Source organism: Acomys russatus, chromosome 3, assembly GCF_903995435.1.
Source record: "Acomys russatus chromosome 3, mAcoRus1.1, whole genome shotgun sequence".
Classification (NCBI taxonomy): domain Eukaryota; kingdom Metazoa; phylum Chordata; class Mammalia; order Rodentia; family Muridae; genus Acomys; species Acomys russatus.
This window is the reverse complement of record NC_067139.1, coordinates 63998071-64010388: the sequence shown is the minus strand read 5'-3', so window position 1 is coordinate 64010388 and position 12318 is coordinate 63998071. Positions and strand designations below refer to the sequence as shown.

At 43.2% G+C, this 12318-nt stretch overlaps 2 protein-coding genes across 3 annotated transcripts in view; one reads left to right on the top strand and one right to left on the bottom strand.

Annotated features, from left to right (window-relative positions):
• Grid1 (glutamate ionotropic receptor delta type subunit 1) overlaps positions 1–12318 on the bottom strand; it is a 735616-nt gene that overhangs the window by 311855 nt on the left and 411443 nt on the right. The window lies entirely within an intron of this gene.
• On the top strand, positions 4694–6573 carry LOC127185603 (UDP-N-acetylhexosamine pyrophosphorylase-like). The gene has a single exon (XM_051142041.1). The coding sequence runs from the start codon at positions 4913–4915 to the stop codon at positions 6428–6430; it is 1518 nt and encodes a 505-aa protein (XP_050997998.1). The 5' UTR covers positions 4694–4912; the 3' UTR covers positions 6431–6573.

Below are 12318 nucleotides of genomic sequence, written 5' to 3'. Positions count from 1 at the left end.
TATCAATGGACAATTACACATTAAAAAATTTTAAAGTACCATTTAGAAGAGTGCTAATCAACAATATAAAATATTGATGTATTAAAGGGCTGAACATTGAAAACACTAAATCAGGGGCTGAAGAGATAACTCAGATGTTAAGAGCACTTTCTGCTCTTCCAGAGGTCCTGGGTTCAATTCCCAGCAACCACATCGTGGCTCACAACCATTTGGAATTTGATCTAATGCTCTCTTCTAGCATGCAGGTGTTCATGCAGGCAGAGTACCGTGTATAATGAACCAATCAATCAATCAATCTTTTATAAAAAGAAAACAATAAATCGTTATTGAGAAAATTTTAAAACAGCTTACATAAGTGTATATATACTGGGTGAGAAGACTTGGTTCTATTAAGATGGCAATTCTTTGCAAAGTCTATTGTAGACTAAATGCAATCACAAATCCCGGGGCATCATTTTTGTATTAGTGACAAACGCAATCAACAATTCTAAACTTAAAAAAAAAAAAAAAACATTTTAATGGCCTAATATAGCTAATATAACTTTTAAAAAGAAGTTAAAAGTCTATCAAAATGTGATTTCAAATTTTACTCTAAAGCAATTATAAGCCAAGAAATGTGCAATTGGTATAAAGATAGGAAAAAAACAGAACAACTGAACAGAATGGGATGTTAAGAAATTTTCCAGTTACTGCACTAAAAGCACAATCCACAAAAGAATAAATTGACAAGTTGTACTTCATCAACATAAAAAGGCCTGCCACTCATAAAGACAGGATTGTTGTGAAAAAACAAGCCATAGACTGCTAGGAATACTTGCAAAGTATTTATCCAGTAAAGAATTTGGCTTTAAATATATCAAAACTCATTTTAAAAGATACAGTTCAAAAAAACAAGGTAAAATATTTAATCAATTTACTAAGGCAGATCCACAGATATATGCTTGAAGAGATAGCTCATCAGAAGAACATGTGTCTAGAATGTGCAAGGCCCTGGATTCTGTCACCAAGGGCGGAAGAAGGGGAGGATTCTGTCACCAAGGGTGGAAGGGAAGCAAGAAGGTAGAAAGTGAAGGAAAGCAGACAGGATGAAGAAGACACACAGATGCAAAACATCATCACCAAAGGTGGAAGAAGTGGAGGTAGGAAAGCAAGAAGGTAGGAACTGAAGGAAAGCAGACAGGATAAAGAAGACACAAAGATGCAAAATATCATTAATCACCAGGGAAATGAAAACGAAAACCACTACAATGAGAACCATCAGATGCCTACTATAATGCCTAGAATTTAAGTCTATGTCCCCCTACAAAATAAAAGTATACATGAAAAGACCCACTGTGTATATATCTCTGTGGCAGTTTGAATAAGAATTGCCCCATAAGCTCATATAGTTTAATGTTTAATCATCACTATTTGAAAGAGATTAAGAAGTGGGGCCTTGTTGGAAGGATTATTATGTCACTGGGGGTGGGCTTTGAGGTTTCAAAAGCCCATGCCAGGAGCAGACTCTCTCCACATATTGATAAGGGTGTACCTCTCAGTTACTACTCCAGCACCCGCCTAATGTACTGTCATGATAATAATGACCTACACCTATGAAACTGTAAGCAGCTGCACAACTAAATGTTTTCTCTTATAACAGTTATCCTGATCACTATGTCTTTTCACAGCAACAGAACAGTGACTAAGACAGAAATTGGTGCCAGAGATTGGGTTGTTGCTGTGTCAGGTCAACCATGGTGTTGAAGACAGTGGTGCTGAGGGCAATGTGGTCTGTAAAAACACAGCTCAAGAAATTTCAGAAGGAAAGATTATTAGTAAGTGGGAACTCTTGTGCTACTGGGGCAAAGAATGTGGCTTGGTCTTAAGTATATCCACCTGAAGCCAAATCAAAGACTCTTAGATTAATGATGCTGGCAGAGGAGAGTTCAAGACAGCCTACTATTGAGTATGCTGTGTGGTTATTTCTAGTCTCTATTATGCAGATCTATAATAAAAAGGAGCAAGCTGGGCAAGGAAAAATATGAGGAGAAGAGCACCAGAAAGTGTGGTGGACCTAACTCCAGTGCTCAAGGAGATGAAAGTTTAAAGAAAAGCCTTATGCTAAATGGAATAAAGGTAGTGGTGACATCAGGGCAGGACTACACCAAACTGAACTTCCAACTTGTGAAAGGGAATTAAAGCAAAGAATAAGCCATGAAGGAAACCACTGAAAACGGAAAGCTGATGAAAATGTATTTGAAGAAAAGGGCCAAGTTCCAGCCCCAGCAAGCAGAAGAACCTAACAGCTTTAACCACATGGTTCTGGACTTAGAATCAAGAATACAGGAAAGAAGTTGTGGAATCTTCCTCTGCAGCGGAGGCCAGATATGTGTAGGGTTGTCCCTGCACGATGGCTTAAAGAGACCATGGAATGACACTCTGAAGGCGAAGCCTGGATTTCTTTGGAGACCTCAAGATGTTACAGAAGCAAGATACAAGAGATGGAAGTGTGCTCCAGTCAACGGAGCTCAAATGAGTTAGAGATATGAACACTTTCATATCAGACATAGAGATGCTAAGTATGGAATTTGGCTGGCATTAGGTCTTGGTTTGTTCCAATATTTCCTGACTATGCTTCCTTTTCTCCCTTTTGAGCTGGTAAATAAGTCTGTTTCATGCCATTAATGTTCCCTTTCATCCTTTTTTGAACTGATAATGTATATTCTGTGCCATTATACATTAGAAGTATAGATCTGCTTTTTTTTTTTTTTTTCAGTATATAGTTAAGAGAATGCCATGAGTCTCAGAAAATAATTTGAACCTTGGACTTTCAATCAGTGTTGAGACTGTGGAAGGCCATGGGACCTCTGAAGTTGGACTAAATGAATTTTGCAGTACGATATGTCTACAAGCCTATGGGGACCAGGTAGTGAAGTGCGGTGATTTGAATGAGAATGTCCTCATTGTCTCAAGTATTTGAATGTTAGTCACCAGGGAGTAGCACTATTTGAAAGGATTACAAGGACTAGGAGGTGGGACTTTCTAAAAGAAATGTGTCACTATGGGTGGGCTTGGAGGTTTCAAAAGCCCATGCCAAGACTCTCCCCCCATCCCTCTCTCTCTCTCTCTATCTGCCTGCAAATCAGGATACAGTTCTGTTACTGCTCCAGTGTCTGCCTGAACACTGACACACATCCTGCCACAAGGATAATGGACTAAACTTTTGAAACTATCAGCCTACAATTATATGCTTTCTTTTACAATAGTTGCCTTGATCGTTGTGTATCTTCACAGTAACAGAACCACGGCAATCCCTAATAGCCACTACATAGCCCTAATCCCTACATATACTGGCCAACAGTCTAGACTGGAAATGTCTATCTATGGGTGTGGTCTACTGGTACAGTTGAATATTCCTCCTTAATAAAAAGAAAAAAAACCTACTTCTATTTTTTAAATAGAATTTGAATAAAGCCATTACCCCTTCCCCAAAAGAATATATACTGAGGCGTTCTGTTTACGCAAATCTCTAGAAGACAGAAATAATCAACTAGGACTGTTCTGGTTGCTTGTCTGTTGTTATGATAAACATCATGACCTGAAGAAGAAAGGATTTATTTCATCTTACACTTCCAGGTCATAGTCCATCATTGAGAGTAGTCAGACAGGAATTAAAGGCAGGAACCTTACAGAGGGTCCTAGAAACCTACAAGTAGAACAATATGATAGGCAAATTTGGGCCCAGGGGTCCCGCTCAAACTAAGGCACCAGCCAAGGACAATACAGGAGGTAAACTTTAAACCCCTTCCCAGATCTAGCCAATGGTCAGAATAATCTCCACAGTTGAGTGGAGAGTGGGGTATGACTTTCTCACGTACTCTGGTGCCTCACATTTGACCATGTCCCCTGGAGGGGGAGACCTGGTGGCACTCAGAGGAAGAATAGCAGGTTGCCAAGAAGAGACTTGATACCCTATGAGAATATACAGGGGGAGGTAATCCCCCTCAGGAACAGTCATAGGGGAGGGGAATAATGGGAAAATGGGAGGGAGGGAAGAATGGGAGGATACAAGGGATGGTATAAACATTGAGATATAACAAGAATAAATTAATAAAAAAAAAAGGCAGGAACCTAAAGGTAGAAGGATGGGGCAGAACCTCTATGGAGGAACACTACTTAGTGACACATCTTTTGGCCTGCTCACTGACTCATGCCCAGCTACATTTTTTTTTTAGACAACCAGGACCCATCTTCCTAGAAATTCCATTACCTCTGTGGGTTCAGTTCTTTCATATTCATCATCAATCAAGACAATCTCTCACACACATGGCCACAAGCCAATCTAATGGAGGCAACTTTTCGATTTAGGTTCCCCAAAAGGTTACAGTTTCTCATAACTCTAGATTGTGTCAAGTTAATAATAAAATTCATCAGGATAGTTCCAAAAACATGTCAGTAGTTGCCTAAGGGGTTATAAAGATCAGAAGGAATTAAGGTAGAATACGAAAAGGTATAAGGACACTGTGTTATGAATATGTTATGTTTACTATCTTCATTGTAATCATGACTCTTGAATATATACATATGTCAGACTTAATGCGTACACTTAAAAATGTCCGTTTGTTGTTTGTCAAACTTTACTAATACGGTTAATGTTTAATAAAGAATGAAAGTGACTATTAAAAACAGTGCTGGCTTCCGCTCCGCCCCGCGGCCGCAGCCACTCACCGCGGGGAGAGGGGCGGGGTGGCCGGGGCCCGTGCTCCCCCTCGGCGGCTCCTTGCGGCCCGCCCCGCCGCCCCGGCCCCCCGGATGACGGTATATATTCCAGGAGCGGGACGCCGGCGAGTAACCGAGCCGAAGGAACCGGAGCCGGGTCGAGCCGAGGAAGCCCCACAGCCCTGTTTTCACAGAGCTTCACTACCAGAGCACTATGAATCTTAACGACCTCAAACTCAGGCTGTCCAGAGCTGGGCAAGAACACCTGCTGCAGTTCTGGAATGAGCTGGAAGAAACCCAGCAGGTAGAACTTTATACGGAGCTGCAGGCCATGAACTTTGAAGAGCTGAATTCATTTTTCCAGAAGGCCATGGGAGGATTTGATCAGTCATCTCACCAAGAAAAGGTGGATGCACGAATGGAGCCTGTGCCTCGAGAGGTTTTGGGCAGCTCTACGAGAGATCAAGACCAGCTGCAGGCCTGGGAAAGTGAAGGACTATCCCAGATTGCTCAGAACAAAGTGGCAGTTCTTCTTCTAGCTGGTGGGCAGGGGACACGACTTGGAGTCTCATATCCCAAGGGCATGTATGACGTTGGCTTGCCTTCTCACAAGACGCTGTTTCAGATTCAAGCAGAACGCATTCTGAAGCTTCAGCTGTTAGCTGAAAAACACTATGGCAGCAAGTGCATCATCCCATGGTATATAATGACCAGCGGTAGGACAATGGAGTCGACGAAGGAGTTCTTCACAAAGCACAAATACTTTGGTTTAAAAAAGGAGAACGTGGTCTTTTTTCAGCAGGGAATGCTGCCCGCTATGAGTTTTGATGGGAAAATTATCTTGGAAGAGAAAAACAAAGTCTCTATGGCTCCAGATGGGAATGGCGGCCTCTACCGGGCTCTTGCAGCCCAGAACATTGTGGAGGACATGGAACACAGAGGCATCTGGAGTATCCATGTCTATTGTGTGGACAACATCCTGGTAAAAGTGGCAGACCCCCGCTTCATTGGCTTCTGCATTAAGAAGGGAGCAGATTGTGGGGCAAAGGTGGTAGAGAAAACGAATCCCACGGAACCAGTAGGAGTGGTTTGCCGGGTGGACGGAGTGTACCAGGTGGTAGAATACAGTGAGATTTCTCTGGCAACGGCTCAGAAGCGAAGCTTGGATGGACGGCTGCTGTTCAACGCTGGGAACATTGCCAATCATTTCTTCACTGTACCATTCCTGAGAGATGTTGTCAATGTTTATGAACCTCAGTTGCAGCACCATGTGGCTCAAAAGAAGATTCCATATGTGGATTCCCAGGGGCACTTAATTAAGCCGGACAAGCCAAATGGAATAAAGATGGAAAAATTTGTCTTTGACATCTTCCAGTTTGCAAAGAAGTTTGTGGTGTATGAAGTGTTGCGAGAAGATGAGTTCTCCCCGCTCAAGAACGCAGACAGTCAGAATGGAAAGGACAACCCGACCACTGCCAGGCAAGCTTTGATGTCCCTCCATCACTGCTGGGTCCTCAATGCTGGGGGACACTTCATAGACGAAAATGGCTCTCGCCTCCCAGCCATCCCCCGCTTGAAAGATGCCAACGATGTACCAATCCAGTGTGAAATCTCTCCCCTCATCTCCTATGCTGGAGAAGGGCTAGAAGGCTACGTGGCAGATAAAGAGTTCCATGCACCTTTAATCATCGATGAGAATGGAGTCCATGAGCTGGTGAAAAATGGCGTATGAGTTCTAACATGCGCTCAGCCATATAGGGAGCCTTTGCTTCTGATAGACCAACTGTGAACATGCGGGGCCTCCTGGAAGGCTGAAGTGTGGATATCAATAGAGTTCCATTTTGCTTGCTGGTATCTGATAAACAACAGACTTCCCAGATCGTGTGTGTGTGTGTGTGTGTGTGTGTGTGTGTGTGTGTGTGTGTGTGTGAGAGTGAGAGAGAGATTCTCAACTCATTGAAGGTCTTATTTATATTTTTTGACTATATAAGTTCTTCCAAGCCAAGGCTCACGTTGGCCATCCAGGATACGTCCTCAGCTTGACTCTAGCTGGGGGTTTCAGCCTGACTTCCCCTGGAGCTGGAAGCGTCTGTTCTTGAACTTGTACATAGTGATTATAAGTCATCGTGTGTGTCAGAAGGTTCTATGGTACTGAAATTTTGTTTTATTTTATCAAGCATTAAAGTTTTTTAAAGAAAAAAAAAAAACAGTGCTGGGCCAGTGATACGGCTTAGTGGGTAAAGGCCTTCATCATCAACCCTGGTGACTTCAGTTGGATCCCCTGTACCTATGTAGGAAGAACTGAGTCTATAAATTGCACTCTGACCTCTACATGCACACTGTGACAAACACACACATTCACATATAAAATTAATAAATGTAATAAAACAGTTCATGGTTCCAGTTAATGTATGATAAATGGCAACACCTATTCTTTACTCCAGGATTCTGAGCCAGGACAGCAGAGATGGGCAAGATGTGATCTGTGTTTTCAAAGCCGCCTCAGTGAAGAAGCTATGGAGCTAAACCAGTGAATAGACTACAATAAACAAATTGGTTTTGAGTGATATGGAATTAAAATTAACGATGGCAAATAGTACAGGGACTTGATGTTCAAACAGAATTAAAAATCTTCCAAGTGAAATGAAGAAACAAATTATAAACCTCTTCTCTGTGCATCCCAAACTGAGATTTCTTAAAAGTGAGAGTCTGCTTTCATGTATTCTCCTGTTGTTTTCTTCACTTAATCTTGGCTTCTTTTCCTATAGTAACCTAGTGTAACGTGGTCTCATATGAACCTGTTCACACTCTGTAAAGGTTCTGAGTAGGGAAGTCATGAAAGCCAATGATGCCTTCTACACTATTGGCAGAGTTTTTCTCCATTGCTCCAGAGATCCTCATGCTGGTCAGCAACTGGTGAAAGTAAGTAAATGGGCTGGGGTCTGAGAAAAAAAAAAAGTATACACAGTGTTCCAGGGAGAGAGCACTGAAGATGTCCACATGCTGGTGTGACATCTGCCAGAGTGTAGAATCTTTTTAAGGGACTGCTTGAAGCAGCCCCACAGACAGGACTTCCTCTAGAGCCTGTCCCTGCACTACCTGTACATAACCTGCTCCAGTGAAAGTTTGCATAAGGAGATCAAAAACACAAAGGATGCTTGGTGAGATCAAGTGCATGGGGCAGGTGGTGTTCACATGGAAAGGTATGATGTGCACTAGCCTCAGCAAGCCTGAAGGAGATTCCTACCTCTACTTCTCGTTGTTTAACTCCCTGTGTGTTCGTTTGCTCACTTGCTTGCTAGCTTGCTTGCTTGCTTGCTTGCTTGCTTACTTGTTTGCTTGTTTGCTTATCTGTTTGGAAACAGGGTCTCAGTATAAACCTTGGCTGGCCCAGAACTCACTATTAGACCAGGCTGGTCCTCAAATAGAGATCCACCTGCTTCTGCCTCCCCAGTGCCTGGCCACATTTTTAACTCTTACCATCCCCATCACATGGAGTCCTTCAGAAGCCTGCGTGCGAGTCACACTGCACAATCCATAGAAGAATTTCCTGCAGAAAGTTCCCGAGAGGACAGAGTACACAGTGCACAATCCATAGAAGAATTTCCTGCAGAAAGTTCCCGAGAGGACAGAGTACACAGTGCATGTCTCTTGCCTGGGTCCAGCTTCATGGGATGGCATCATCCTCTTTGTACAGAATCTAGTCAGTACTAAGGACATCCTATGTCCTTAGGCAAACCATCAAGACCTCTCACTTGGGATGTAACAAAAGCAAATTGAGAGGAGGTTCTCACTCCATCCTGATACAGAGGTTCCAGGGCCACCCGACACACCCAGGCTCCACTGGCTTGAACTGGCAAGTCTACCTCTGAGGCTCAGCCCTTTAATTGTTGCTTTCTTTCTGACACAGACTGTGAAGTGCTCATCAATGCAATTTGCTTTTCACTCTATAGATCGACCTACCTTCAATCCAACCTTTCAGCAATCTATATTCTACACAGGGCACTGAAGACTCATTGATGAACCCAGATCTGGCCATGCACTTGAGGAACTCACAGTTTACTAGCCACATCATCTAATGGTTCACTTCACTTCCCATATGTTCTTACAACTTAATCAATCTATTAAAATATACTTTATAACAAAACTATATCTGCTTTCCAGTGTCTCATAGGAGAGCCCAGAGAGTCACTGAAGCTCCTAGGGAAGTACACAAATTCAGAAGCCAATTATCTCCCCCCCAAAACAACAGCAACAGCAGCAACATCAGGCTTGCAACATGTAACAAAACTCAGTAGTGAACAAGTGTATGTATTAAGAAAGCACCTCAAAAAGAACACAAACAAAAACATGTGTCCTTGAATGTCAATCCTGAATCAAGAAAAACACATACGACAACCAAATCCCAAAGATGGTGACATACTTGTGTTCCCTGCTCTGGGGAAGTAGAGACAGATGGATTCCTAAGGCTCAGTGCCCAGACAGCCTGGCATGCTTGGTGAGTTCCAAGCCAGTGCAAAAGCCAGCCTCCAAAAACTCAAGGTAGACGGCATCTGAGGAACAACACCTGATATTAGCCTCTGGCCTTCACATGTACACTCACAAATATGCATGTGGACTTACACACACACACACACACACACACACACACACACACACACACACACTAAATTCTACAGTTGAGGTTGGAAAATGAGTCTTTCTCAAATGCCTGACCCCTTCCTTGACTCTTTTTTTTTTTTTACCCCCTTTTATTTTATTACTGCACACAATACAAGGAACAGCAACTGAAAACTATTTGTCTGTGGCTCCGTGTTTGGTTAGCTTCAATTTTGCAGTGCTTAAAATGCTACAACACTGCAAGAAGACCAGAAGTTCCCCCTCTTTGGGGGTCATGCTTAAACAGGAAATAACATTCTCCATGTGGCTCGCCCTGTAGCTAAACTGACAAGTCATTTAGAGAACATCCCTGTCATTAACCATATGCTACACTGGGATTTGGGGTCAAGACTATCAGAGTCTCTACCTTTGGGTTGAAGTCTTTACAAATGTCCATATGCTAGAGTCAAAGGTCAGCCAAAGAGTATCCCCACTGTCATGCATACCTGAGCCCTGCTGACTAGCCTTTCAGAAGGTTCTGATCATAAGCTCTGGATCTTTGCCAAAGGTATTAGCCCCATGATGTCATTGACAGACAAGGCTTGCGAGCTAGCCCATCTTCATGAAGGATTCTACAGGCAGGAAAGTGGAGATGGTCCAGTGATTAAAGCTCTTGCCATGCAAACATGAATTTAGATTCCCCAGAAAACCATATCAATTCTGGGTGGTCATGGCAGCCTACTTTGTAATTCCTGCCTCAAAAGGCTAAAGAGAACTCTACAGCAGGCAGGCTAGACAGGCCGTATCAGAGAGCTCTGGGTCTGATTGGGTGATCCTTCCTCAGTGAAAAAGGTGGAAGGGCAATTGTGGTTTATGTCCAACACCAACTTCAGGCCTCCACGTGCACATATAAATGTGCCTACTCACCCACACTGGCAAAAATGTGTATACACACACAAAATGGGGATAAAAGAATGCCACGGGCAACATGTAATCTCTGTCTCACCTTGAGAAATTGATTCAACTCCAGCAACTCCTGTTTTCCTTTCTATAAAACGGGGATGACAGTAATGGCCTACCAAGGCTATCGGTGAGCAGTAAAGGGGCTAGCAAGTGGAAAGTGATTGACAAACACCTGGCATGTCTATGTGATAAGCCAATGCTGGCTGCTGTTCTGTGCCTCTCAAGAAAAAGAGACTTTCTGGAAGCAAGGAAGCAAGACAGAAGGGAGCAGAGAGTCCTCAAATCCCCTCACTTCTGAAGAAAGACATGTCTGCTTCGGGGCTCTAAGATCAATCTGTGTTTTCTGGCTAACCAACGTGAGTGAATACTGTCTGTGCTGTGGCAGAGGCTCACTACTGCAGGTAATCCATATTGGCTCTACCGTGCCCCTTCCTATAGCTGTCTCCTGATGACTCTAAGCTCTGAGTTCCTCCTGCCTCCAAAATTCCTCGGTGCCTAGGAGTAGGGAGTACCCCAAAGTACCTCATACTGTGGTGTCTGAAGTTAAGACCAGCCCAGGAAAGGCAGTCAGGCTAGAGAGTGGGGGGCACCTTGGGAATAGGTAGGGATGCAAAAGAGAGAAGTAAAAATCTTTAAAATGTAAAATAGCCACGTTTCTGAAGCCTGGCCACAGAGAAACACTGGCTATTCACTGTGGAGGAGTCATCAAAAAAAGTGAAACCAGCACCAGACATTTGACTTCTGGGCCACATGGAACGCTTCCTTTCACTGGAACAAAGGACACTGGGCTTTGAAGAGCCTGCAGAGAAGCAGCAAAGCTCGGAGAATCAAAACTTGCTGAGGATCAATGAAGCCTCAAGCAGGTTCTGAAGAGCAGGGTGGGGTAGTCACATCCTCCTTCTAATTACAGGACAGTCATGGAACCACCCCAGGGGAAAGGCACAGCAACTGCATGTGTCTTCAGCTGGCCCGTGTAGACATGGAGCTCATAAGAAGGGAATTCATAGAGATAAAGCATCCGCAGTGGGCCTGGCAAGCAGCTAATGTGTGGCCCTACCTGTGCCATTATTAACAACAGCCACCCAAAATGGTTCTCATCCATATTAGCGCTGAGCTAATGAAGAAATACACATCATAAAAGAAGAAATTACCCACATAATAAAGCTTGGATCTTCCAAAATGAAGCCATTAGAAATTGATCAGCTAATTTAATAGCAGCTAAGGGCTGCATCCCCCCCCCCCCACTGAAGGCAAAACTAAGACACACTAACACGTCTGTTCACATTGAACAGCATGCGGAGGTCACACAGGCTGCCCTGGCTCTGCTTCCTGAAAGAGTATGTGGGCAGAAAGGGCTCTTCAAAAAAGCTGAGACCACGTGATAATAGGTCACCCTGTGCAATAGCTTCAGCATGGGCCGGCAGGATGCCATTTCTGAAGAGTGACATCTCATGCTTCCATTCCCCCCCGCTCCCGCCCGAGACGAAACCAGTGGGGTGGCCAGACCTAAAGTCACTTGCTACTAACGTTTTTTGGATGAATGCAACCCAAGGACTACACACAAATATACACACATTCAAATATGCATCTACACTTACATGGATGAACAAATGCTATGTCCATATACATATATTCTCACTTATACATACATGCATGCATACATGCTACACATACACTCTTCTGTCTATATAGTGTGCACTCTAAATGCATAACACTCATGTACATATAGTCACATACATCCACAACATACATGCTCACACATAGACATGCGATGCACAAATAGTCATACTAAATTATACTCCTGTGTACAAACAACTCACACATACAGACTCCATATTCATACATTCATATTCACATATTCATACATTCATATTCACATATCCACACTCACAAACCTACACATATGCTTACAATACTCACTTACACATATAGCTATTTGTATATATGCCCTCCCATGAATGTAGACATACGCTAACACTCCTATGTACACAACACAAACTCAATTATACATACATAAAGCTCCTCACACACAGGTATGTGCAAACATTTAAACCATTA